Genomic DNA, 25,415 nt, shown 5'->3' on the forward strand with positions numbered 1-25,415 from the left:
GGCTATAATTCCTCCCTATGCAGGGCAGAAGAATTAGAGTATGTGGAGTCATTTATAAATTGCCCCAGGACATTCAGCTGCTCCTGTTCTTTCTCTCTTTTTCTAATTAAGTCTGTCAGGCAATAAGAGCCAGCTCTCCCTCCCTAGGGGCATTCACAAAAAGCCCACTGACCACTTCTCAGCTTTGTTGCAGGATGAGAAGGGAGGCAGGACAGAACCTGAGTAGAAATTTGTGCTAGACCCAGAGTTCTAACTTTCCATCTGCTGACTTATATAATCCTGACAACATGATTCAATATGTATAAGGCAGGAAATTATATACCTCATTATATAGATGAAGAAACAGGCTCAAAAAGCCGAGTAATGTCCCTGTTGCCACACAGCTGGGAGCTGGTTGATTTGGGACTAAAATTCAGATAGCCTTAAATGTCCTACTCAGTGAATTAAGATCCTATAAAAACTATATGTGGCTTTGGCAGAGCTAGCTACAAGATTTGCAGGACTCTTTCTCAAAATGAAAATGTGGGGCCTCTTGTTCAAAAGGCAAGAAAATAGTATATTGAAGATACTAAAATATGAAACTTTTTCCTTTGTTCCATGATCGATCTGTCTCTCTCTCTCTCTCTCTCTCTCTCTCTCTCTGATTGTTGTGCTGTTTTTTATGTGCTATTTGATATTGTGCTTACTTGGGTATAGGAATATTCCCAGAATGACAGGAGACTCTCACAGGTACCCAGGGCCCTCCCTTATAACTTGAAGCACACAGTCCACTGGCTGCTGGGTCCCCCTGCCACCATTCATCAGACTGATGTCATGTGGAGCCAAATCTCTCTTCCCATGGGACTTCTGCTCCAACCCATAGGATTTCAAACTCCACACTGGGTTGTACTTGGTACTAGATTAAGATTGAGCATGAGGCATGCTCCTACTGAGTTGCCCACTGAATGTTCTGTGGCACTACGAGTGTGGAGTGGAAACAGCTGTCACCAGGCCCTTCCCTGAAATGCTGCAGGTTGTCTGCCTGACCCCAGTTCTCCCAGCGGTGGAGGACAACAGTAATCATTGGGTGGGCTGAAGTGTGACTGAGGAACAAGAGGGTAAGGAATAGGAGGCAGAGAATCCTGAGGAAGCAGACAGGTGACAGGAGGTAGGATAGCACAGGATCTGAGGTTCCAAGCCTTCTGCACATGCTTCCAAGACTTCACTTACAAAACATGCATTCAAAGATAAAATTATTAAGGATTTCAAGATGGTGACCACAGAGTAGAAAACTCAAGTGGGAGGAGGCCTTTGTGAGCAACTGTGCTGATCACATGCCCCAGAAGCCAGCCCTAGACTGTGGAGAAAAACTATTAGGAAAAATTTCTGAGCTCAAGGTGCTAACTAGGGAGAAAATAATGCACAACAAGTCAGTAAAGTATTTGGAATAGATACAAGTCAACATATTATGTTTGTAAAGTAGTATGTAATTAAGTCCTATATTTAGGCTTTCTGTACACTGTTACTTTAAAAATCAATGACTAGTTAAATTTCCTCAGGTTTTCTCTTTTTTTCTTCTTTTTCCACTCCCCAAAGTTTGATTTAGCAGGGATGTGTGGCCAGGGTTGAGGTGAGGGAGATACCACTCAGTTGATGACATGCTGGAATCTTCTATGTGCAAAATTTTCCCTGCAAGGAAGGCCCATGAGAAAGTATGGGAGGAGGACCAGAATCAGCCTGCTCATATGAAATCCAAAGGGTTGAAGGAAAATCTATTTGATTGAACTAAAAAAGTAGGTCAGAAATTGCGAGGAAGGAGCAGGCCAGGAAGTGAGTGTGGGTAAGTTGGCAAAGGTCAAGCACAAGTACCTGACCACCTGGCAATGGAATAGGAACTGGGATGGGAATTACAGAGGACTTTAGAGAGAACTCCCATTCCAAAGGGGGAAATGAGTTCTTGGAGGAAGCAGAGGAAAAAACTCCATCCCTCCAAGACTAAGTGGGTGGATAAGGGCTGCACAAGCCATTAAATACCGACCCTGCACTCCCTGAGCTTAGGGAGGGAGCCTGCCGTGTCCAAGCTGGGTGTAGAGGGGCCTTTTTGGGTCCCCCTGTACCACGCATCCAGAAGCATATATGAAGTAATGTCAGGTCATGGATGAAGCCAGAGCAATTTACAGCGATTTGGTTTTTCCAAATGAAACATTTGACCAGTAGCTCAGCTAGGTAGGGGGCTTATGGCCCATAGCAGATGACAGCAAGGGACAGCTGTCACTGACCCTTGGCAGTGGCCGTCACTTCTTTGGTCAACAGTGTTCATCGTGCTTTCATGTGCCAAAGTGGAGAACTGTTTAAGGGTGCTGCTTCCTCCTGGCCCGGTTGCCTTGCTGTGGTCACAAGACTGAAGCAGAGTCGTGACTGGGGGCTGCTTTGCATCCTTTCACTTTATGCAATAATAACTGCCTCTACTTAGAAAACAAGAAAGAAAAGCGCAGATTTTTGTTATCAGGCCGTTGAAATATAAGCCGTCTAAATGGTTATAAGAGCCAGAAGGGAGGAGGGCTGTTTGCCAATGTATAGGCAGCTGAGCAGAAATGTACTTAGCAAGCAGGCTACTCCTGTAAATATTTGCAAATGCCCCTTCAAAGCTCAAAAGCCTAGGACAAGATCATTGGACGATTTGCTTAGGAGAAGAAGAAACAAAACTGACCTCATGGTCCAAGGCAGCTATAAAATGGAAGAGTGTAGATGGGCAGAAGACCAGAAAGGGGGAAAAAAATTGTTCAAAGTTTAATAAACACAAAAGAGAATAAAAATAAATCTCAAGAGTACTTATTTACAAACTTGATGGAAGGATAAGATTGAGGCAGGTGGATGTGAAAGATGAGTGTTTGTGGAAGTAGAAGAGGCTTGCAGGGAGCTTCATGAAGAAGAAGGGGAAAAATGAATGAGGTGTTTATTCTTCCTAATGACAGGGAACACACTAAATTAACTTTTCTCTTCCAAACGATACTCGCAGTTTCTGCTGTCTAACGCAGAGGGTATGAGAAGATGAATGCGGTCCTCGGCTTGAGGAAGGTTCTGACCAAGAGGGTGTACAGAGCCAGAGAACCTGACCCTAGCTCTACCCTGGCTACTCTATCTGGGCATCAGGCCTGTTTTCAGTTGAACTGGTCAGGATATACCAGCTGTCTCTACTTATAAAACAAGAAAGAAAAGCGCAGATTTTTGTTATCAGACCGTCAAGACAGAAATAAATGGAGAAGTGGTGAATTCTACGCCATGCTCCGCGCTGTTTTAAAAGAAATATATCTTTTTCTCCTCTGCAATATGCCCACCAATTATGAGGGTGCTATCTAATTATGAGGGTGAGCATATTGCAGAGGAGAAAAAGATATATTTCTTCTCAGCAGCTACCTTCTCAAATGGCCGTGCTAGGGGGCTCCAAACGCCTTTCTACGTGTACCGTGTGCTGGCCTAAAAGCGGCCTGCCTATCGTTTATTTCCCAGATGTAGCAGATCATCATCACATCTGCATGAATACTTTCTTTTCTCTGAAACCTGGATGCTTTGGATTTTGGGGGGTTTTTTGTTTGTTTGTTTATTTCTGAGACTTCTGATTCATGAGCCACAAAGCTTCAATTCACACAGTTATTTTAAAGCAGCATGGAGCATGGCGTAGAATTCACCACTTCTCCAGGAGTCTGCTTTCTGAGACTCACAAGTATATGGGAAAGGGAGAGGAATAGGGGAACGTCCCTAGGAAGGAAAAAATTCAGTACTCTTAAGATGAGAAAATACTGGTGTGTTCCTAGCACTTTTTTTCCCCAGTGTAATCATCAGGGCATGGACTTCCCAAGAAATCACGAAAGGTATTTATTTCTATTTTGAGATCGGCAAGATGGCTCGTTTATTTAATAAGAAGTTAGTGTTGCCAGTAGCCAACTGCCTGAGTCTTTCAAGATTCCTGTTGATGATCAACTATGCAAATAGTGGGTATTTGGTGAACTCCATGTGTGCAGAGCCCTGTCCTAGATACGTGGGAAAGAAAAAAAATCCTGGCAAATGCACTCTTTGCCCTCAAGATTCTTAAAATTTCATGGCAGGGGATGGGGGGGCAAAATAAACATAATGCAGAAGTAATAAAACCATTTGCATAGTAACTTAAACAACTGTGAATGATTATGTTGTAATGAAGTCAGATAATTGAAGAGCGGGCAGGAAGAAATGGAGCCACTAGAGTTGGATGGGACACTGGAGTGGGGAAAAAAAGTTTGCAGGAGATTTTTGGAAGAAGACTGTAGAAGACTGTAGTAATAAGTGGTCTGCCCAGTGTAGGTGCTCAATAAATGAACATCATATTTGAAAGCACGAGGGTAGAATAGAACCGGCTTTAGGCTTGGTCTGACTTCAGTTATATATTCAGAGGCCACGGCATATCATTAGAAAAGTAACAGCAGAACCCTAAGCAACCCACAAGCATGAAATTGTTGAATACTCTCAGCAACTCTGTATTTTTCACGGTTCACAACTGAAGGAATTTGTGTTGATTCTTTTTCCTTATTAAGCTGGGATTACCTCCCACCAACAGACATTATCCTGAATAAAAAATTTTAAGACTGGACCTGGCATAAGCCAGTTTGTGGGTATAGTTTTGTTTATTCAGATTTCCTCACTGTAACTTGAGCAGAGAATGTGTTTGGTCATATGTGTGTGAAAAACTAAAATATTGAAGCCAAAAAAGATGTAGCACATGAGCCTGGATAAATGAAGATTATTTGGATGCCAAACTTTCAAGGAAAAAAAGTACATGGGCAAACTGCTTGCTATTAGAAACTGTTTTCTTGGCACATCTGATGAAAGTGTATGCAAGCCCGACAGCTCTCTCCAGACATCAATTGTCATAAACTTGTTCCAATTCATAACCATCTAGGATTTTCCACCACTCTTGTCAACCTTCAAAGAACAGGGTTAATTGCATGCTCTCAAATGGAATTGAAAGTAGTTTCTTAATCTCTATTAATCCACTACTCCTATAACCAAATGCACACATTTATTTTATTTTTTCTGGTTAAATTGTTAATGGTATTAAATTGGCCATTGGAAACAAAATCATTCTGTAGATATTTCCCGTATGGTTTCTTGGTATTATCTCATGCTATGGTCTTTTTAAGAGCACAATGGATTTTATCATTTTCAATGATTGCCTTAACTTTTTGCAGATGCCATCCCACCCACTTTCTACAGACCCTACTTCAGAATTGTCCGATTTGACGTCTCAGCAATGGAGAAGAATGCTTCTAATTTGGTGAAAGCCGAGTTCAGAGTCTTTCGTTTGCAGAACCCCAAAGCCAGAGTGCCTGAACAACGGATTGAGCTATATCAGGTAACGTTCATTGGGTTTGTTTTAATAGGCAATCTGTTTGAGGTCTTAGGGTAAACGAGTTCTACCGTCTTGGATTTTTCAGTTGATACAAACCATTCTATGCATTCACAATCATGATATAGGCCCTCATTTGCTATTACTGTTATGGTAATAGCTCATTCCTAACCACTCAGGAAGAGTCCTTTAGAATAAAGTATTGAAGTCTGAACACACATCTTTGGTGGCATGAACAGCTGGAGTATTTACCCTTGGGACAGGTTTAGTCCAGAAGTCAAACCCCTCAACTAATGGAGGCCTGATTCTCTCCTGAGGAGAGAAGTCAGCTAGCTGATTTTCTATTTTTCATCTTTTGGCTGTTCTTTTCTCCTTTTATTTCTGCGTCTCTTCCTTCTGATTGTGTTCTCTCTTCTTACGTTTTTCACTCTTTCTTCTTCCTATCTTTGCTACCTCCAGCCTCTTCATCAACCTCATACTATGTCCTTTCACATTCTATCCACGCATTCCAGGCCACCCTGCAACATGCACACGTGTGTGCCCACCTATCCTTTTTCCACACCCTTTTCTCCATTATTTCAACAGCCCTGATGTCTCCTCATCTTCCTAGTAGAGTAGTGGGCAGCTGTGTCAAATGATGGTGATGATGATGATGATGATGATGATGATGATGATGATGAAGTATCAAGTTATAAACGATTTCAGAGATGCTCTTAAAAACATGCTATTCAAGTGGTGTTCAGCCGCAGTTGCATCGGCATCATCTATGGACTGTGAGAAATGCAGAATCTTAGGCTACACCCCAGGCTTAGTGAATCAGAATTATGTTTTAACAAGATCCCCTGCTGCTTTTTATGCACATTAATGCACCGTTCAAGAAGCCCTGAGTCTGGTACAAGAGGCAGCTGTGTAAAGAGACAACTTAACCAGGTGAGGTGGCTCACGCCTATAATACCAGCACTTTGGGAAGCTGAGGTAAGAGGATTGCCTGAGCCCAGCCTGGGCAACTTGGCGAGACCTCATCTCTACAATAAATCAAAAATTAACTGGGCGTGGTGGCGTGTGCCTATAGTTCCAGCTACCCGGAAGGCTGAGGTGGAAGAATTGCCTGAGTCCAGCAGGTCAAGGCTGAGGTGGCTGTGAGCGTGCCACTGCACTCCAGCCTGGGCGACAGAGTGAGATTCCAATTCAAAAAAAAAAAATGAGAGAGACAACTTTAAATATACCATAGTGTCATATGAACAATGTGTACCAGCATATAGAGTGTAGTTGGGGAGATTTCACCAGAGAGCTGACATTTGAGCAGGGCCTCGGGTATGGTATATGTTTTAAAACAGTATGGGAGATGTTCATTCTTGGCAAAACAGCAGATTGTGCAAACACAGAGTCTTGAATGGGCTTATTGAGGGTACCTGGAACATGGTTTTCAGTATTTGGAGGTGAAGAGAGACTAGAGAGAAGGTGGCCCTCCAGAGACTGTGTAGATGGAAACTAAAGGGGATTAAGAAAAGACCCATGGGAACCCCAATGTTAAGGAGTAGGTTTGTATGACAACATGATTAAAAAGTGGGTTTACTTGAGAAAAAAAAAAAAGAAATTGACATCTGTATGCAGAAACCTCTAGTTGTTCCGGATTCGAATTATTTGGAAAGTTTGATAATTAGGATAAGAATTGTTATTGTATGCATTATGAAAATGGAGAATCGCCATGCAAATAAATGTTGTCTGTGAGACCTCAAGAATAAGTTAAAATTTTTAAAAACAAGTTTAAAGTACTAGTTCACGTGCGTGTTCACAAAGTAAATAACTCTTATTAAAATGGTTCCTCAAGAACCTCTACTTAGAGGCCTTTAAATCTTAGCTAGTGCTCTGAGACCACCATGAGGGCAGCACCAACAGGGGGACCATTGCTTCTGTCACAGCCTGCAGAGTCAGATAGAGAGCATGCTCATGTGTGTGTGAACCAGATACTGTGCTAAGCACTTCCGAAATGTTATTTCAGGTGATACAGCCATACATTGAACGTTGCACAATGAAGTATACTTTCCACTACTATCTTCTTTCCCCATCTTAGAGAGAATGATGCTAAATCCTAGAGAAATTAAGTAACTTGGCCAGGGTCACACAGCTAGGAAGTGGCAAGTCTGGATACAAATCTAGCTCTGACTCCCAAGTCCCTTCTGCTCTGCACCACACACTATCCTGTTACCAGCAAATTGTTCTCTTTCTCTTTTCCTTGGTATCAGCCAGAAGAGAAGAGAAATAAGAAAAACTAGGCCAGAGGGTGGAGTGATATTTGGAGGGAAAGCAAAGACTGTTTCCTATGAAAAGAAGCCAGATTAAGGATATCCAGATACATTGCAAAGTGTAAACAAACATGATTACATCTTCTTCCCCACCACTCACCTTCCCCCCCCCCCCAATTAAATCACTCTTACATTTCTTTCTGTGCTGATAACAGCATCATAGATTGTTCTTTTTGGCCCTGTTTTAGTTACATGACTTCAGTAAATTAGAGGCAGGGTCTCTTAGGTCTTGCTACCTGTAATGTAAGCCGCTAAATTGCTGTTATCCTGTTGCCCCTTGATACTGTCTCTGAGGATTGTCCTCTGCCAGCAGGCTTGCTGATGATATCTCTTCCTCCCAGAAATCATATGATCTTCAGGCAGGGAAGTGTCCAATGAAGCTGGTAACTTAGAGAACCTTAGTGAGTTCTTGGTGAATGTGTCCCTTCTTAGTGGTTTCTGGCACTGGCTGCTCCATGACACAACCAACAAGATCTGCCTGGATTAGAGTCCCACAAGTAGAAAAGGTATAGCCCAAGATGGAACCTTTTAGTTTGGAAAGGGATGGGCATGATCACTGTTGCAACATGATGGTCCAGAAGGAGAAAGTTTTAGCAGAAAATAAAAAAGAATAGCAACTCCTTATGTATCTGTGGCTCAGCTTTGCAGCAATCTCACCTACTGAAGCACAGCCAAGGTCCAGGGACTAAATCAAAGAGATCCCTGAATACTCTAAGAGAAGACAGAGCACACACACCGCTGACTTATCAGAGAGGCAGCCTTTAGCCCTTTATTCATGTGACTAGGTTAGTTATCTGCAGGACCACAAGAAGTCAGAAGCACTGAGTTAGAATGATAGGGCTAGAGGAAGACTTTGACAGCAGCAAAGGGTCCTTTAGACTAGAGATTTTTGCCAGTGTACCACAGCAATGCTGGCCCAGAAAGTCAAGTCACAAAACCAATGCCTCTTGTAAACAATTTCCCTAAATCCTATCCTGTTCATAGGTGACCTCCTCTATCTCCTTGGCTCTCCACCTCACTTCTGACTTCTCTTCCAGCCTTTTTATTTAGAGTCCTATTTTTACCTTGTTGTTCTCCAACTTTCTACTTGCCTTCGGTGGCCATTTATTGCTGTCTTCTTTCATGGACTTTCTTCTGTCTAGTCCCAGTATAGAAATCAATGCCTATGGTAACAGCCTTGAATTATGAAGATGTGGCTAAATTAAATTCAGAAAATTGAACACATGCAATAAATTTTAGACAGCTTCATATCCAAAATTGCTGAAATAGTATTTTGAAGGAAAAAAGGCTTGATGCTTAAATGGGCAGATCTTCAGCTACTTGGAAAGCTCAACTGTTCAGAAGAAAAAGTTCTAATGTTTCCGGATACTCTTTGATTATTGTATAACCTAACACACAGTTGGCATCCTATTCCCTAGATGAAGGTGGGGTGACTGTGAATAGCTTCTTAAGTTTTAAGACGAGTCTATGGATGATTTATTAGGATTCTTCAGGACACCGATTTTAAGCAGCGAGAGAATGTGTATGTGTACACATTTGTGCATATATGCCTGTGAACCCGCATGTAGACAAAGGCACTCCCTCAAGTGTGAATTCTGGGGGGAGCTTTTATAAAGCCTAGCCATAGTTCCCTTCAAGGAGATTCTGATTTTCTCTGGAAAGGACAAGGAGAGTTGTTTCTGGAAAGTGATGGTTTCAAAAAGCTCTCCTGGTGATTAAGATGTGATTGTTCTCCCCTTCAGATTTGGATCTTCCTATTTTTTTAAATTAAGAATCACAGATTTCAGGCTTATCTCAAGCTTTTTGGGTTACTGTGTCCCATAAAAATGTATCCAGGTACTCTTTTTAGAGTCATAATATGAGGCTAGGTGGACCTAAGATGGCAATTTTGTGAATGAGTTCAGGGTTTATTTTGTCCAGGGATATGAAGATTTGTTGATTCTCTCTGCCTGGGAGAGTTAAGGCAGCAAGCTTCTGTTAAAATCATTTTTAGCTTGGCGAAACTAAAAACGTGGGACTCAAGGTTCTTACTAACCTCCCCTCTCTACAGAATATTCTGTCAGAATGTTAATAAAGGTAGTAAAGTAAAATCCTACTGTCTTGCTTTCTCTAACCTCTGTCATGTTAATGAACTCTAGCTATTTGTGTGATCCAGATACTACTTCAAATGTACACTAGTAATGGAAGGAGTATGAGTGGGCTAGAGCTCTATGACACTTGAAGGGGCAGAGGAAAAAAGAAAAAGATAAAACAATTTTTTTTCAGATAGGAATGATCTGTGCTATGTTTGTAAAGCTTTATGCCTAAGGCAGCCTTTATTAAACTATGCTCAGATAAAACTCCAGCGCTCTAGGAATGCCTTCGAACCCACAATGGTCGCTCTAGCTCTCAGCCTGTTTGGAAATTTAAACACATCTTTCTTTGTTTAAGTTGCCACTGTTTTATGTCCTGATTTAATTTATGGTTAAAACCATGATCAGTATTATGAAGTAGAGGGAGAAAAATTAGGAAGGAGAATTCTTGTCAAGTTGAACACATTCTCTAGAAGCAAGGACACCCACCATCTTGGAGTGGGATAAATCCCCTATTTTATAGGTGAAGAAATGAGGCCTGAAGAAGTTAATGACTTATCCAAGGGTACCTATGATCTAAAGGCCCTAAAGAATTATTTGGAACCACCAAAGAATATGTATATTTATATTTGCTGACCTCAGAGGACTTGGAGCTCTCCAATATTTTTATCTTCCTCTCATTAACTCACACTCTTTCCACACTTATTTCTCATTTAAACCATATCACCTCCAGGATAATAAGGTTTGTGCTACTATCTTAGTTATCTATTTGCTGTATAACAAACTGCCTCAAAACTTTATGGCCTCAAGTAATAAACATTTTATAACACTTCACAATTTTTTGTGGGGCAGAAATTTGATCAGAGCTTTACTAGGGTGTTCTCTTGCTCCATGTGGCTTTGACTAGGGTCAGTTGGTGGTATTTAGGTGACATCTGGGCTTTTCTGAAGGATGCATGATGGCTTTGCTCATATGTTTGAAGCTTTAGCAGGATGACTGGAAGGCAGGGCCTTTCTCCTTCTCTGGATAGTCTCAGTTGTCCCCATGTGGTCTTCCCAGAAGAGTAGTGAGACTTCTTACATGGAGACTCAGGGGTCCAAGTGTCCAAGGCAGAAGCTGCCAATCCTCTTAAAAACTAGGCCAAGAACTGACACTGCATCATTTCCACCTTACTCTATTGATCAAGTGAGCTAAAAGGCAGACCACATTCAAAGGGAAATGAAATAAACCCCATATCTCAATGGAAATTGTGTCAAAAAAGTTGTAGCCATCTTTAATCTGCCATACCAATCCACTATGTACAATAGAGTAATAGTTAACAGAGGCTGAATGAGCACCTCCTGGTGTTACACCATACTTGAAGCCATCTATCTAGACATAAATCAGACTCAGCATCTAACTTACAGTTTGCTCAGGTCTGGTGGGTGAGCAGACATATAAAGTGTGTCTTTCTACTAACAGAGATTAAACCCATAGTATTCTTAGAGCAAAATCTGGAGAATCCAGGGAAATGCCTAAGATCTCATTCCTTCCAGAAAGGGAGTTGTGAGAATTTGAGGACAATCTGCCATCTTGCTTGGGCTCCTCTAGTGGGCAGACACATAATTCCAAAGGGACTGAACCATATGCATGAATTAAGAGCTTCCTTTGAGCCCAATAATATTTGTTTCAGGGGTATATGAGTAGATTAGATTGAGATAAAAGTGGTTTTGTTTCATTGGTATGCAAAATATTATGTTAGCTCTACCTTCATTGTGTTTCGATGTGCAGTTATATCCTGAGATTTGGTGTCTACATCTATATTCTCTATTCATCTTTAAGAGGCAGCATGGTGTAGTGTTCAATGACATTGGCATTGTGACCTAAATTTTCTTAATAATTCCTGATTCACTTGGTGTTTATTATAAGGGTGAAATGTAACAATGTGTGTAACTGCCAGGTGGGAGTGGATTTTCAGCATATGATAGTTTCCTTCCTTTAGTTTTACCACTAGATTTTGACTTCTATGTCTGTGATTCTTCCAGGAAGAAGAGTTCTACCAAGTTACCTGTGAAAGTCAGTTGATAGGTTATTTTTAAGATTAACTGATTAGCTTCAGACCAATGAATAAAATCATGCAAAAATAATTCCCTGGGGAACAGAGTGATGTACTGGGTTCATACATTATATAGCATCTGGGAGAAAAAGCCACCAAAATGTCACTTTGTTCCATGGAGCTGACATGAGGCCACAAATGTTGGTGCTGGATAGCTGGTAGAATATAACTTACTGATGAGTCCCCGTTAATCAGTGGAAGATGAATGTGCGGAGATGAAATAAACTCAGTGGATTTTTTTAAAGGGAGCTGTAGATTTATTGACTGTGGCCTTAGAAGACTATGCATTTCTACAGAGAATTAGGACATCCAGCTTCAATTGAAGCCAATGCTAACTTGGAAAGGGAACTCCCCTCTCTATAGAATACTCTCTCAGAACTCTGACAAATGAGAGTACAGATGGTCCTGACTTAACAATTGTTTGACTTTATGATGGTGCAGAAGTGATAGCATTCAGTATGTTCAACTTACCATGGGATTACATCCATATGTCCGATATCAGTAGTTAACTCCATCATAAGTCAAGGGTCATATGTAAAATAAAATCTGATTTTTCTCTGGCTTCTTTTCTTAATACTTGGATTTTAATGCTTAGTTGAATTTGCATGTAAACAGTAACCAACTTGTCAAATGTGATGAAATGCCATTTCTAGAGGAGGTCAATTGCAAGGATATATAAAATGGTGGCTAAATCCTAAGTCATTTATATTCATTTATTTTTGACTTTAAGCTGTATGGTAAATATTAAATGATTTTTCAGCTTTGAGGATGATAGAGTGAATTGATATTTAGTAGGGAGGAGTGACTCATCAGTTACCTTTAATGGGCATTCCATATATGACATCTATGCAAAAGATTTTAAAATGCGCAACCCTAAGTTTTTTTAGTGAAAGTTCAAGGTAGGTGACCTAGGCCTACTTTTCAAGAGATTCTAATGCTGCAAAACTGAAAGGTGAGATTTTAGTTATAGCAGGGAGCACACCACTATGGGGTTAATGAAAATTGCCTCCTTTTCCTAGCCCTAAACACAAGCATATGCTTGCGTATGCACATGCACATGCATGCACACACATACACACTTCGGCTTTCATATCTCACATTGCCCAAGGGAGTGTAAAATAAAAAGAGGTTAGCCAAAAAAACTGACTGTCTGTTGCATTAGACTTGCAAAAAGCGTTACTGAAAAAAAGCAAAAAGTTATACTGTGCTCCTGTTGTACAGAATTTTACAGTGTACAATCTCCTTAATACTGATTGTAGTCCTGGCGCCACATTGGAGACATGTATAGCATAGTAACCCACCTAAGAAAAATGCCATGAAGTATAATAAACACTTTGTTTGCACAAGGCTATTAATATCTCAGGTTTCTCCAAACTGATCAAATGGCATGCTTGCTTCCTAAGGAAATGGAATTGTTATTATTTGCATTAGGTTGTGACAGTACCTAGAATCTGTTAACCTTGTGATCAGACAGAACCCACCCTAAAAAGTAGTGTGAACAGAAACCCTTCCTTACTGTATTCAAAGAAATATTAAAGATTATTATTAGTAACTAATAATTCTACTGTTCTTTTTTCATAATTTGACTTAGTAGCAATATTGATAATTGTTGCTAATACATGTGGTGCTTACTGTGTGCTAGGCACTACTTTAAGTGCTTTATATAGTAATTCATTTAATCCTTATAAAAGTCCCATGGGTAAGTACTATTATCATCCTTATTTCACAAATGAGGAAACTGAGGCTCTGTGAAATTGTCACTTGCCCACATCATGCAGCTAGGAAAAGACAGAGTCAGGATTTGAACCCAGGCAGTCTGGCCCCAGGGTCCATGCTCTTGACCACGTTACCATCCTACTAGAAAGAATGCAGCTGTTGGAGTTAGGCAGGGTGGGTTCAGGGCATGGCTTTGACCCTTTGGAGAATCTGAGGAAATCAAGTCACGGAAGTCATGTCACTGATTCCACATCAGTAAAATATAGATAAAAGCACTGACTTGGCAAAGATTTGGTAAGGCACTGAGACAAGGCATGGAAACTCCTAGCACAGTATATGTCCCCTCAGTGGCTACTATTATTAATATCATTACAGCTTCCAAAGCATGAGTTTGATTTTCTAAATTTGTGATCTGCTTAAAATCTCTTAAAATTGAAAGCTCCCCCTAGCCCTTATTGCCACAGGATCTGAGTTGTTGGTTGCTGTCCCAGGAGTTTGCTTCAGGGTTCTTTCAAGAATGTCTTCTACTAACTCTACTTTTGGTGGTCTCATTATACTCAGATGGGAAAGGAGGGAACCTTCGCAGTCAGTCAGCCCCAAGTTCACTTTCCACACTTTTTACTTATTAGCTTTCTGGTCTTACAAATCACTCCTCTCTCTGCACCTCAATTTTTCATCATAAAATGGAGATAACAGCTTTTTTCTAATGAGTTACTGTGGGGAGAACACATACGTTAAGTGTCTGGCACATAAGGTGCAGGAGGAGTGGATTATGATCAGAATTTTTCTTGTCATCTACAACATAGCTCCTATTTCCCCTAGAGTTGACTTGTGATTCTAAAAGCACTGTATGATAGTGTCAATCATCTCTGGTTGGACAAGGTCTGACCCAGTTTGTGTTATCAGTGGGGCAGAGCAGGGTTTGAGAGGAGCAGCCATTGTTTTATCTCTCTGTGTGTTTGATGTATCAAGTCTCTGAGGGCTGCAGTGGTGGAGTGGAGGCTGTGATGTATCTTGCTTCTCTTTTTGAAGAATGATCATAGAGAGACACCCCAACGGAGGTGTCTTTTAATCTTATTCCATGTCCCATTACTGCATCTCCCTGCTCCACCACCACACAAATAAGCTTGATATATGCTTCCTGTTAGGCTGATATATGCTTCTATGACCTCCACTAGGATAAAAACTGTTTCAAGGGAGGATGTGTGCTTATTTACCAATGTCAACAGTACTTAGAATAATTTTTGGAACTCCTATTCTAGAACTGTGTTCAGAACCTGTCATACAGACTTGAGAATTCCTTTAATAGAGACAAATCTGGATTTGTGAAAGGTAGTGTTGATTTTTGAAAACTACCAAGGTTCTGTTGAAGATGAAAATAATAAGTAATTCAGTTGATTTCCTTGGTTCTTATACAGTATATCTGAAAGCCAACCACTGCTTACACTCCTGCTGCTACTTCTACCCTTGTCCTAGCAGTTCTTATCTCTCACTTGGGCTATAACGATGGCCAAATTATCTGCTTCACCAGTAGATAATTGGTTGGTCATCCTGTTTCTGCCCTGGCCCCCTATGAGTCTGTTTGAGCATCTCAGTCAGAGTGATTCCTAACAAGATGTTGGTTAGATCTGCACCTCAATTTTTCATCATAAAATGGAGATAACAGCTTCTGTCTAATGAGTTACTGTGGGGAGAACACACATGTTAAGTGTCTGGCACATAAGGTGCAGGAGGAGTGGATTATTATCAGGATTTTCTGTTTAAAGCCCTACAGTAAGGATTTTGGCTCCTACTCGGAGAAAGGGAAGAAGCCACTGTAGGGCTTTAAACAGAGAATCTTGATAATAATCCACTCCTCCTGCACCTTATGAGGCTGTCTCTGACCTGTTCCTCCCCCACCTATCTGCCATAACTGCCCCCTCACTCACGCAGCTCCCCATACTGACCTCTTTGCTATTCTGCGAACACTCTGTGCCCACTTCCTTCTAAGGCTTGTGGCCGCTCTCCCCTCCACCCACACAGGCTTCACAGCTATTCACATGGCTTGTTCCCTTCATTCCTTTAGGTCATTCCTCAAAGGTCACCTGCTCAGGGTTCCTCTTCCCAACATGTCCTAGTCCTAATGTCTACTGCAATTTTTTCCTTATCAGTTATATTTGGTCCACTCTATGTTGTTTATGGTCTTATTTCCACCTCTAGAGAGGAACTCCTGGAGTGCCCAGTGTATGGTGGGGCTCAATAAATGTTTCTGAATGAATCTTTAAATTTTTCAAAATGAAATTTAAGTACAAGGAATGTAACTAAGTATATAACTTCATGAGGGAATTCTTTTGAGAAGCATCTTGTTTTAAAGACATTTATCTAAATATTTATGAAAAGAGAAATGTATATTTCTACCTATCTTCTGTGATTTATGCAGAGATAATTCTGGTGAAGTAGATAATAACCATGTAGGTAAAAAATAAAGTTATGTCATAAATTAATGAAACTAATATTCTTGGGTACCCCATAAACTATGTCTGTAGAAAGATCAGGCTCATAATTTATCTATTTAGGCTCATTACTTTATGGTCAATGCCCTAAATTAAAGTGCTCAGCAGAATACAAGTAGGGACTTAAAATACAGTACAGACCATATGTATTATAGGTACTAAGGGGTAGGAAAAGAATGTTAGAAGTGTGTTCCCCTAGTGTACATGCATTAGTGTCAAATCAGAATGGAATTGAAAGGGGGAGGTCAAATAAGAAAATCAGAAGATATGGCCATAGGGAACTCTTGGTCTGGTTGTGGAGACTCTTTCCCTCCATAGCAGGGAACAGCTGGACAGTTGTCAAAATTCATAGTCTAAGCTATGTGGTGTAGCCTTGAAGACTGTAGGAATTCAGCTAGGAAAAGAACATTATGATCTTGACTTAGTTTTCCTTCAGATTCTACCATTAAATGTTGTACTGCCCCTTTCTCTTTCCTGGCCTGTACTGATGTGGTGACATTAGTCCAACTGAATCCTTTTCTCTGCTCTGTGATTTATGCCTGATAGTCTCATGAATACTACTGAGCTGCAGCATCTGAGAGACCTGCTGTGCACACAAAGGATTCCTTCATCCCTTAGACCTGGAGAAGTGAATTTACTTGTTTATGCACATGTGCAGTCAGCACAAAGGTCCATCTGTAGAGAATAAAAAAAAAATCAAGGAAACAATGGGGAATTATAAGATGTTTTCCTCACAAAGGACTTTCGTGTGCGTGTGTGTGTGTGTGTGTGTGTGTGTGTGTGTGTGTGTGTGTGTAACTTTGTAATCAAGGGCATATCTGGTAACATTTCCATAAAGGTCATGAAAGATCTCTGTATGCCATACTTTATCATAATTGCGCATGGGCATGTATAATATATTTCAGTGTGCATTACTGTGCACCATAAAGAAAGAGTTCCTATAGTGAACATAATAATGTAGCTATCCGAGTGCCAATATGCCTCTTTCTTCTGAAGCTGATGTGTATTCCAAGGGGCCAACTGTGTAGGCTCTCACAAAGCTCTTGCCAGGTGTACATTACTTATGACCTCTTAGAAAGATGCAATTACAAAGAAGCCATAGCAATTACAGGACATAGTGATGGCAGAAGCAAGGTAAGTACTGGGTCTGTTAAGCCACTTCTGAAGGATAATCATGTAGTGTGTCGGTTTGTTAGGCACCCCCAAAGTGAGCATGATCAAGGAGGCTACAGTTAAACAGGAAGAGAGAGCTCTGTTTGTGCCTCAGTGAAATAAAAACCATTTCTCCTAGGTTTGGTTCTCTATAAGGCTGCACTTGCTATTACTTGGAAATTCTCTTTGCTTTCTCTCCCTCGTTTCATTCCCATAATGAATATATAGAAAGAGAACAATATAGTGTTACATTGCTTATACTGTCTGATAATTCTTTCTGACCTTTTTGATTTATATACATAGTCTCTGCGGTGGGTTTGTGGGTATATATAAAATTCCAAGAAACAGTTTTTATCAACATAAAAGACTGCTTGTTCAGAAACTTATTTGCTATTTGATCAACTGTGTCTTTCTAACAAAATCTGCTAGTTAATAAGAATTTACCAAGCAGGGATTGTGTAAAAAAGACCCTGTGGGTGTAATAAGAAAGAGAAAGAACATTCTTGGCTCTGAAGGACCTCATAGTTAGATTAAGCATTTAGAAGATACTCGGCACAGTATAATTTATGAATACCTACTGTTATAAGTTGAATTATGTCCCTTCCCACAAAAAAGATATGGAAAGAGGGTCATTGCAGATATAAGTAGTTAAGATGAGGTCTTACTGGAGGAGAGTGGGTTCCTAATCCAATATGGCTGGTGTCCTTATGAGAAGTCATTGGCCAGGTGTGGTGGTTCATGCCTGTAATTTCAGCAATTTGGGAGGCCAAGACGGGAGGATCACTTGAAACCAGGAGTTCGAGAGCATCCTGAGCAACATAGTGAGACCACGTACCTTCCAAAAAAAGCCAAAACAATTAGCTGGGCTTGGTGATGTTTGCTTGTGGTCCCAGTTACTTGGGAGGCTGAGGCAGGAGAATCGCTTGATCCCAGGCATTCGAGGCTGCAGTGAGCTATGATCACGCCACTACACTCCAGCCTGGGTGACAAAGTGAGATCCTATCTGTAAAATAAAAATAAAGTAAAAAGAAGACAGACATATGAAGACAGAGTATGACATTTGAAGACAAAGGCGAAGATTGAAATTATGTGGCTGTAACCAAGGAATGCCAAAGATTGCTAGAAAACTACCGGAAACTAGAAGAGGCAAGGAATGATCTTCTGCTAGAGGCTTCGGAGAGAATGTGGTCCAGCTAACACCATGATTTCACACTTCTAGTCTCTGGATCTGTGAGAGAATAAATCTGTGCTGTTTCAAGCCACCAACGTGTTGTCCTTTGTTACTATATTTTTAGGAAACCAATATATCTATAAAGCAAACTCCATAAGTCCAATTGTGTAGAGTTCTGAAAGAAGGTAAGGGCACTAAAAAGAAAGGGGGATACGTTTATTTATTCCCCTGTTCAAGGAGTTAGGACATCCCTATTACCTGTACTGTGTTCTCTGAGGCCCAGTATCCTTGCAAATACCACAAATACTCACCAGTATTTCAGATCTTTTTACCCTCTCCTTTTTCCAGGTAAATTTCCCCAGCCTCACTGGGCTAGGGTAGATGCCCTGCCTCTGTGCCCTATGAACACATTGTATTAAGTTGTTGTTGAGATGGCTATAACCCCTTACTGTACAATGAATTCTATTAAGAACAGGAACCATCTTATTGTCCTGGGATTTAAGTGTAATGTTTTGCTCACAGCCATGCTTAGTATTTGTTAAACTAAAATGAAGAAAGTGAGCTATAAAATAATTTCAAACAAATGAATAAATGAAGACTTAGGTGCATGCAAGATGCTTAGCAATTATTCAATGAATGAGTAAATAACAACAAGATAACAGGTCATATTAAATATTCCAATACCACTACTTGTTATTAATATTATTCTTATTTGGCATTAAGAGTAAAAGTCAATGAAGGCCTTCCAAAGTATGAATGTTGGAGTGGTATGCTGGAGAATCAGTTGTTCCTCCTGTGAATAAACTAAGAAATTCTTTCAGGAGTGTGTTCTGTGTGCCTGTCTACATTAGAGAAAAATGCTCGTATTATCAGGATTGTCAGCTCAGAGAGTAGATTGCTCCAAAATTAGCCAATGAATGTGTTTTTCTTAAGCTACCAGTATCAGCAAATCAGAATACAAGGTTTGTGAAGCTATTTAAATAAGTTTATGTTTCCTTCTATCTTTTAGGAGTTGAATATTCTATTCTAGGAAATGGACATTAGCATGCACCCAGGGTTACCCTTGAAGTCACTGTGTGCAAAGGACCAGATGCGCAGCATACTTGGTCAAATTGCCTGGAAATTAGGGAAAGAAGCTTGACTTTAGCTTAGAGTGAAAGTAAACACTTCATTGTAAAGTTGGACTTCATAATTGGATATGAAGAATGGAAAAGGTTGTTTTGTTTTCTAGGTAGAAATTGGAGGACGGAGAAGGCATTCTGACGGGGATTACTAGTCAAAAGACAGAGTTTGGCAAGTTTTAGAGGTATTGTTTAGGAAGATAGTCTAGGATGATAAGTTGGTGGCAAATTGTGTCACAAATACTAAACTAAGGAATCTGAAGTTTATTCACTAGGCATTAGAAGCCTCTGGAAGTTTTCAACCAGGTCAGGAACATAATTATAATTCACATTTATTGAGTGCCAGGCAATGTGACCGATGCTTTCCCTACTTTGTGATACTTAATTCTCTCAACAAGTATACAAGATGGGTTTTGATATCCCGTTTCGTAAATGAGAAAATCACAGATTCTAAGCGGTAGTTTGGATTGTCTGACTCCAAAGGCTCTGGATATTTTCACTACATTAATGACTTTCAAAGGCACTTGAACAGCCCTAAGCTTCTTCAGAGAACACTAAGGGACCACTGAGGAAACAGAATGGATTGTCCATTGGCCCAGATGAACTGGACTCCTGGCCTACACTGGGCCTCATAGCTCACTTCAACTAGTGAAATTATACTTTTTTCTGCTGTATACAACATACCACGGAGTATTGATGGCCAACCAGGAAGGACATAACTAAGGATCCAGCAACAGACTCTGGTTTGGGCCCTATGATATTTAACATCATTATCACCAATGTATTGAAGACGTTTTCTGTGCTGTTGCTAGTGCTGTGTGGCTTGGAAAAACAGCAAACTTAAGTTTCAGAAAGAATCCGAAAGGCTAAATCCTAGGTCAAATAATAAAGTCCAAAATTAACAGCTATATGTGTGTAATTTGCAATTATTTTTAAAGATGAATTATATAAGTATAGACGACCGCAGTGGTTCTCAGAGTTGACCCTAGTTAGCAGCATCTGCATTACCTAGGAACATGCTAATGCAAGTTATTGGACCTCCACCTCATTCTATTAATTCAGAAGCTCTGGGGATGGGGCTCAGCAATCTATGTTAATAAGCCTTCCAGATGTTTCTGCTGCAGGCCAGCACTGGAGACCACTGGGCTAGAAAGACCAACACTCCCTCCTTTCTTGCTTCCCTTTATTTCTTTCTCTTTATTCCAACTCATTCCAGAAAGGATTTGGGGTGGAAAATCTGACTTAACAACAGTTTGTGAATAAGAACAAAGGTTTTATTTTACAAAAAAATTTTCTATGACTCAATGGTGTGATGTGGCTGCTGCCAAAACCAAATAGTTTGCATTAAAAGTTGTGACCAGAACAAGAGAAGCAAGAGCTACTCCCCTTCCCATGTTTGACATATTCTGTGTATTCTCCATATTCTGCTAGACTCTATTTGGAGTTTGTTGAATTAACTTTCAAAGGGACATTGAAAAAGGGCTTAACAAGGATGGTGAAGCATCTTGAACCCTGTCCTAAAAGGAACAATTGAAGGAAGCCACTTCTTGAGTCCTGACATAAAGAAGAAAGATAATTTTTCTTCTGGTTTTCTTGTTTATTTGTTTGTCTGTTTTTGAGTTGGGGTCTCACTCTTGCCCAGGCTGGAATGCAGTGGCACGATCATGATCATGGCTCATGGCATGCACCACGCCCAGCTAATTTTTTTATCTTTTGTAAAGCAGGGTTTCACTATATTGTCTAAGCTGGTCTCTAACTCCTGGGCTTAAGCACTCCTCCCACCTGTGCCTCCCAAAGTGCTGGGATTACAGGCATGAGCCACTATCCCTGGACAAGAAAAAGTATTTTACATCCTGCTCAGAGAGCAAAATACAATATTGGAAAGACTTCTCCACTGGTATTAAAAGAGTAAAATGTTAGTTCAGGCTCTTCTTAGAGGGCTTTGAAAACACACTTAAGTACTTCAGGCTTTTTTTACTTTAACTGTAGGATGTAGATAATAAATGACATGATGTTCACCCACAGGGTTTTTTGTGAAGACTAAAAAACATGGGAAAATGTTTAAATATTTAAAAACTACTATGAGTATACAAATGAGACAATGGTACTATTATTAACTAAAACCAATCAATGGAGATTATAAGTTCAAGATTAAAAACCACAACAATATGAATTACCAAAAGAAGGATGACCTTTCTCATAAAGTGGTAATCTCACTGTCATGATAGGTCTTTAGACAGAGGTACTAGGGAATGAATTGTGTTGGGTTGGAGCAGATGGCCTCTAAATGCCTTACCAGTGCTAGTATTTCATAACACTAAAGTTAATGACTTGGGGTCAGGATCTGAGAGAATCATGCTCCTAGCCAGCAGAGTGAATGTCTGATTCAGCATTTATTTGTTCATCATCCTTTGCAAACATTTAAAACATCTAACTACATTTAAACATTCAATGCATTTGAAGCATTAAAAACTTAAAGGCATTTAAAAACAAAATGGGCCCACACTAGTTAACCTGTGTCAGTTTTTCTCTACAGCCCTCTAGTTAAATCCCCTTCCTATTAGAAGTCAGATTGATTTGGCCCCTTGGTTCTCCTACATGTCTGTTGATGTCTGGATGTGGAAAGTAACATTGAATTCCCAATGCTTTCTTATAACTCTTTCCAATGTCTCATAGGTGTGTAAGAGATGCCCCCCTTAGTGTCTAAGGCAAATCCTGAGTTGATTTACAGCATTATCCCTTTAAGACTAAGTTTTTTTCTGGCTATACTTTTGCATTTAGATTTCTTCTCCCTCCCCCCCCAAACGATTGGGTAACATCCATAACTTTCAACTTTATCCACTCCTTGGTTGGCTGCTTTCCAATGGCAGAGAAATGAATGGATGCTTTTGTGTAGGGAGTTTTGTAATTCAGTGAACAGTTTAGAGCCTTGCTAAAGGCGATATGTGGGTATTTTGCACGTATTATATATAATGTGTATATATTAGTAATGTAATGAAGGTGGCATTCAAACAACACTATGGGTAGTAGCTAAGCCAGAGACAATGGAATCTCATTTTCAATACTTGAGAAGCCCTCCTTTCTAATTCAATCAGGAAGAGTTGTTGATCAGTTATTTAAAGAAAAACATTTGTTAAAGCAAGGGATTATAAAAACATAGGAGAGAAAAACAAAGAGATACAAACTTTGAATTTTTAAACTTAAAACAAATATCTGTGTATGTTATATGTGTGTGTGTATATATGTATGTGTATATACAATTGTACACATTAACATGCTGAGGCTGAGTTTTGTTTTTTTTTTTTGTAAAAGGCCAAGGATTTTTTGACATGACCATGCCAATTGCCAATCCACATTGTATTTTTTTTGCATAAACCATATCCATAGTGCAATATTTATGCTTTCTAATTTTTTATTTATTTGAAGTAGAGAAAGAAGTTTAAGAACAATTGCTGAGCAACATGGATGCAGGATTCGTCCAGATTGTTATCATTGTTTTTCTTTTATAGTTGTCTCTCTCAAACCTTTAAAATTAGAAAAAAACTTTATATATAACATTAAAGTGCCTTTCAACCATTCTTTCAGTGGCATTAAGTGCATTCACAATTTTGTGCAGCCATCACCATTATCCATTTCTGTAACTTTATTTTTTAAAATTAATTAATTAATTAATTTTTTTGAGTTGGAGTCTCACTCTGTCGCCCAGACTGGAGTGCAGTGGCCGCTCCCAGCCACCGCAGCCTCGACTTGCTGGGCTTCAGCGATCCTTCCACCTCAGCCTTCCAAGTAGCTGGAACTACAGGCGCAAGCTACCACGCCTGGCTAATTTTTGATTTATTGTAGAGATGAGGTCTCACCAAGTTGCCCAGGTGGGTCTTGAGCCTGCAGGCTCAGGCAGTCCACTCACCTCAGCCTCCCAAAGGTGTGGAATTACAGGCTCAGCCACTGAGCCCAGCTTCATTTCTGTAACTTAAAAAAAACGTTTCTAACAGAAACTGTGTACCCATTAAATAATAACCCTCTATTACTCTCTGTCCTCAGCCCCTGGTAAGTTCTACTCTACTTTCTATCTCTATAAATTTGCCTACTCTAGGTACCTCATGGAAGTGAAATCTATAATATTTGTCCTTTTGTGTCTAGCTTGTAGTATAATATCCTCAAGGTTCATCCATGTTGTAGCATGTGTCAATATTTTGTTTCTTTTTATAGATGAATTATATTCCATTTTATCAATATATTAAATTTTATTTGTGCATTCATCTGTTTAGGGACCCTTGGATTTTTTTCTCACTTTTTGGCTATTGTGAATAATGCTGCTATGAATATTTATGTGCAAGTATCTGTTTGAGTGCTTACTTGCGATACTTTGGGATATATACCTAGCAATGGAATTTCTGGACCATATTGTAATGTGACGTTTGCCTTTTTGAGGAACTTTCAAACTGTTTTCCAAAAAAACTTTCTTTCTCACAGCAACTTGTCTTCATGAAGATTTTCAAGTTGTTTTTCACAGAAGAAACAGCTCTTTTTTACTTTTGGTCTTGTATTTCATCAGTTTCTAGCCCATTTAATTATCTTGCATAATTATGGTGAGTAATCTATGTGTCATAAACATGTTTAGACATGTATACAATTGATATTTGCTAAACGTACAAGTCAAGACCAGAAGTGCTTGGAGAGGAACTTTCCAGCAATGATCCTCAGCGTGCTGAAGCTTCAGCCAGTACGTACAACGAATGGAGAATATTTGTTAATCTGGCCAGTTATATGAAGGCCAGTTAAGAGAGCTTCTACCATTCCATTAAACTATCTTTGTGCTTATAAGATGTATAAAGCAACTTAGAAACAAACAACTAGTAGATCTAGAAAAAAATAACAGCTGCATATCCACGACTACTAACATTCAATACCTTATTCAGAGATTGGAGAAAGGCAGACAGCAAAGACTAAAACAGTATGGGAAATGAACTGATCTGGTCACTTTTGTATAAACTCTTGAACTTAAGAAAGTACTAATGAACAATCCCAGCAGGTTGATTGCCCATGCCACCTTCTCTTACAGTTCAATTTAGTGTGGGTGATAAGTGGGAAATCAACAGAGAACAGGTTGGTAGTTCCTATTCTTAGGAAGAATATACCCTTCAAGTTAAGAGTCAAGACTTTAAGATGTGATTAGAAGGTTTTCTAGATAGTTCTGAGGCAAAATCATGGAGCTGTAGAAGGAATATATTTATAAAGAATCATTCATCCTTGTTAGTGACCCACATGATTAAAGGTTTGGGAAATTGCCCCTCTAAATATGGTCTAAAGGAACTGGGTTTATTTAGCTTAGAGAGAGCAAGCAAGCATAATGAGGGGGACTTAATAATAGTCTCTGAGAATATGAGGGATATTCTCTGAGTGATGGAAAGCAGCTGTTTCCTGTTTCCACTAAAGACTGGATAAGAAGAATGGAGTTAAATCGCAACAAGTAGGTTTAAGAACTCTTTGGCCATAAAGTTCAAGACGACAAACCCAGATGACCAAAGTCATTTCTCTGTTTCAGAATTATGTAGCTAACTAACCATCTTTCTTGGTGGGTTATATGTGACTTGCTCTTAAAGCTTGAACGAGTAAAAAGACCTAGAGGACCTTTCACCCAAGTTGTCCATTGAAGTTGTCCATTGTCTGAGCCTACCAATGTGCTGTGGTTGAGGAAGCCCTCATCTCTAAGTCTTGATTCTAGTGAGATTTAAAAGAGAAAAATCTTCAGAGTCTCTTTGCTCCCCTTTGATCTCCATTTAAAGCAAGTTCATCTAAGATTTTCTTCTTTTCTGTAAGGTAAAGAATTCAACAGTGTATGCATTTTCTCCCCATTTGGCCAATATGGTCATGATTTTTTTTTTTAATTCTGTATCTTGGCTACCATTGCTTTTGTTAAGCTCTGGCCTG

At 39.8% G+C, this 25,415-nt stretch overlaps 1 protein-coding gene across 2 annotated transcripts in view; it reads left to right on the plus strand.

The window, feature by feature from the left end:
* Nucleotides 1-25,415, plus strand: part of TGFB2 (transforming growth factor beta 2) — an 83,887-nt gene that overhangs the window by 47,886 nt on the left and 10,586 nt on the right. For both annotated transcript variants that reach the window (XM_008052850.2, XM_008052856.2), the window contains one exon: nt 5,202-5,365. In XM_008052850.2, coding sequence (XP_008051041.1) covers nt 5,202-5,365 — 164 coding nt within the window. The remainder of the gene's footprint in view (nt 1-5,201; nt 5,366-25,415) is intronic.

Source organism: Carlito syrichta, unplaced genomic scaffold (genome assembly GCF_000164805.1).
Source record: "Carlito syrichta isolate Samal-C Ts95f unplaced genomic scaffold, Tarsius_syrichta-2.0.1 Scaffold72152, whole genome shotgun sequence".
Lineage (NCBI taxonomy): Eukaryota > Metazoa > Chordata > Mammalia > Primates > Tarsiidae > Carlito > Carlito syrichta.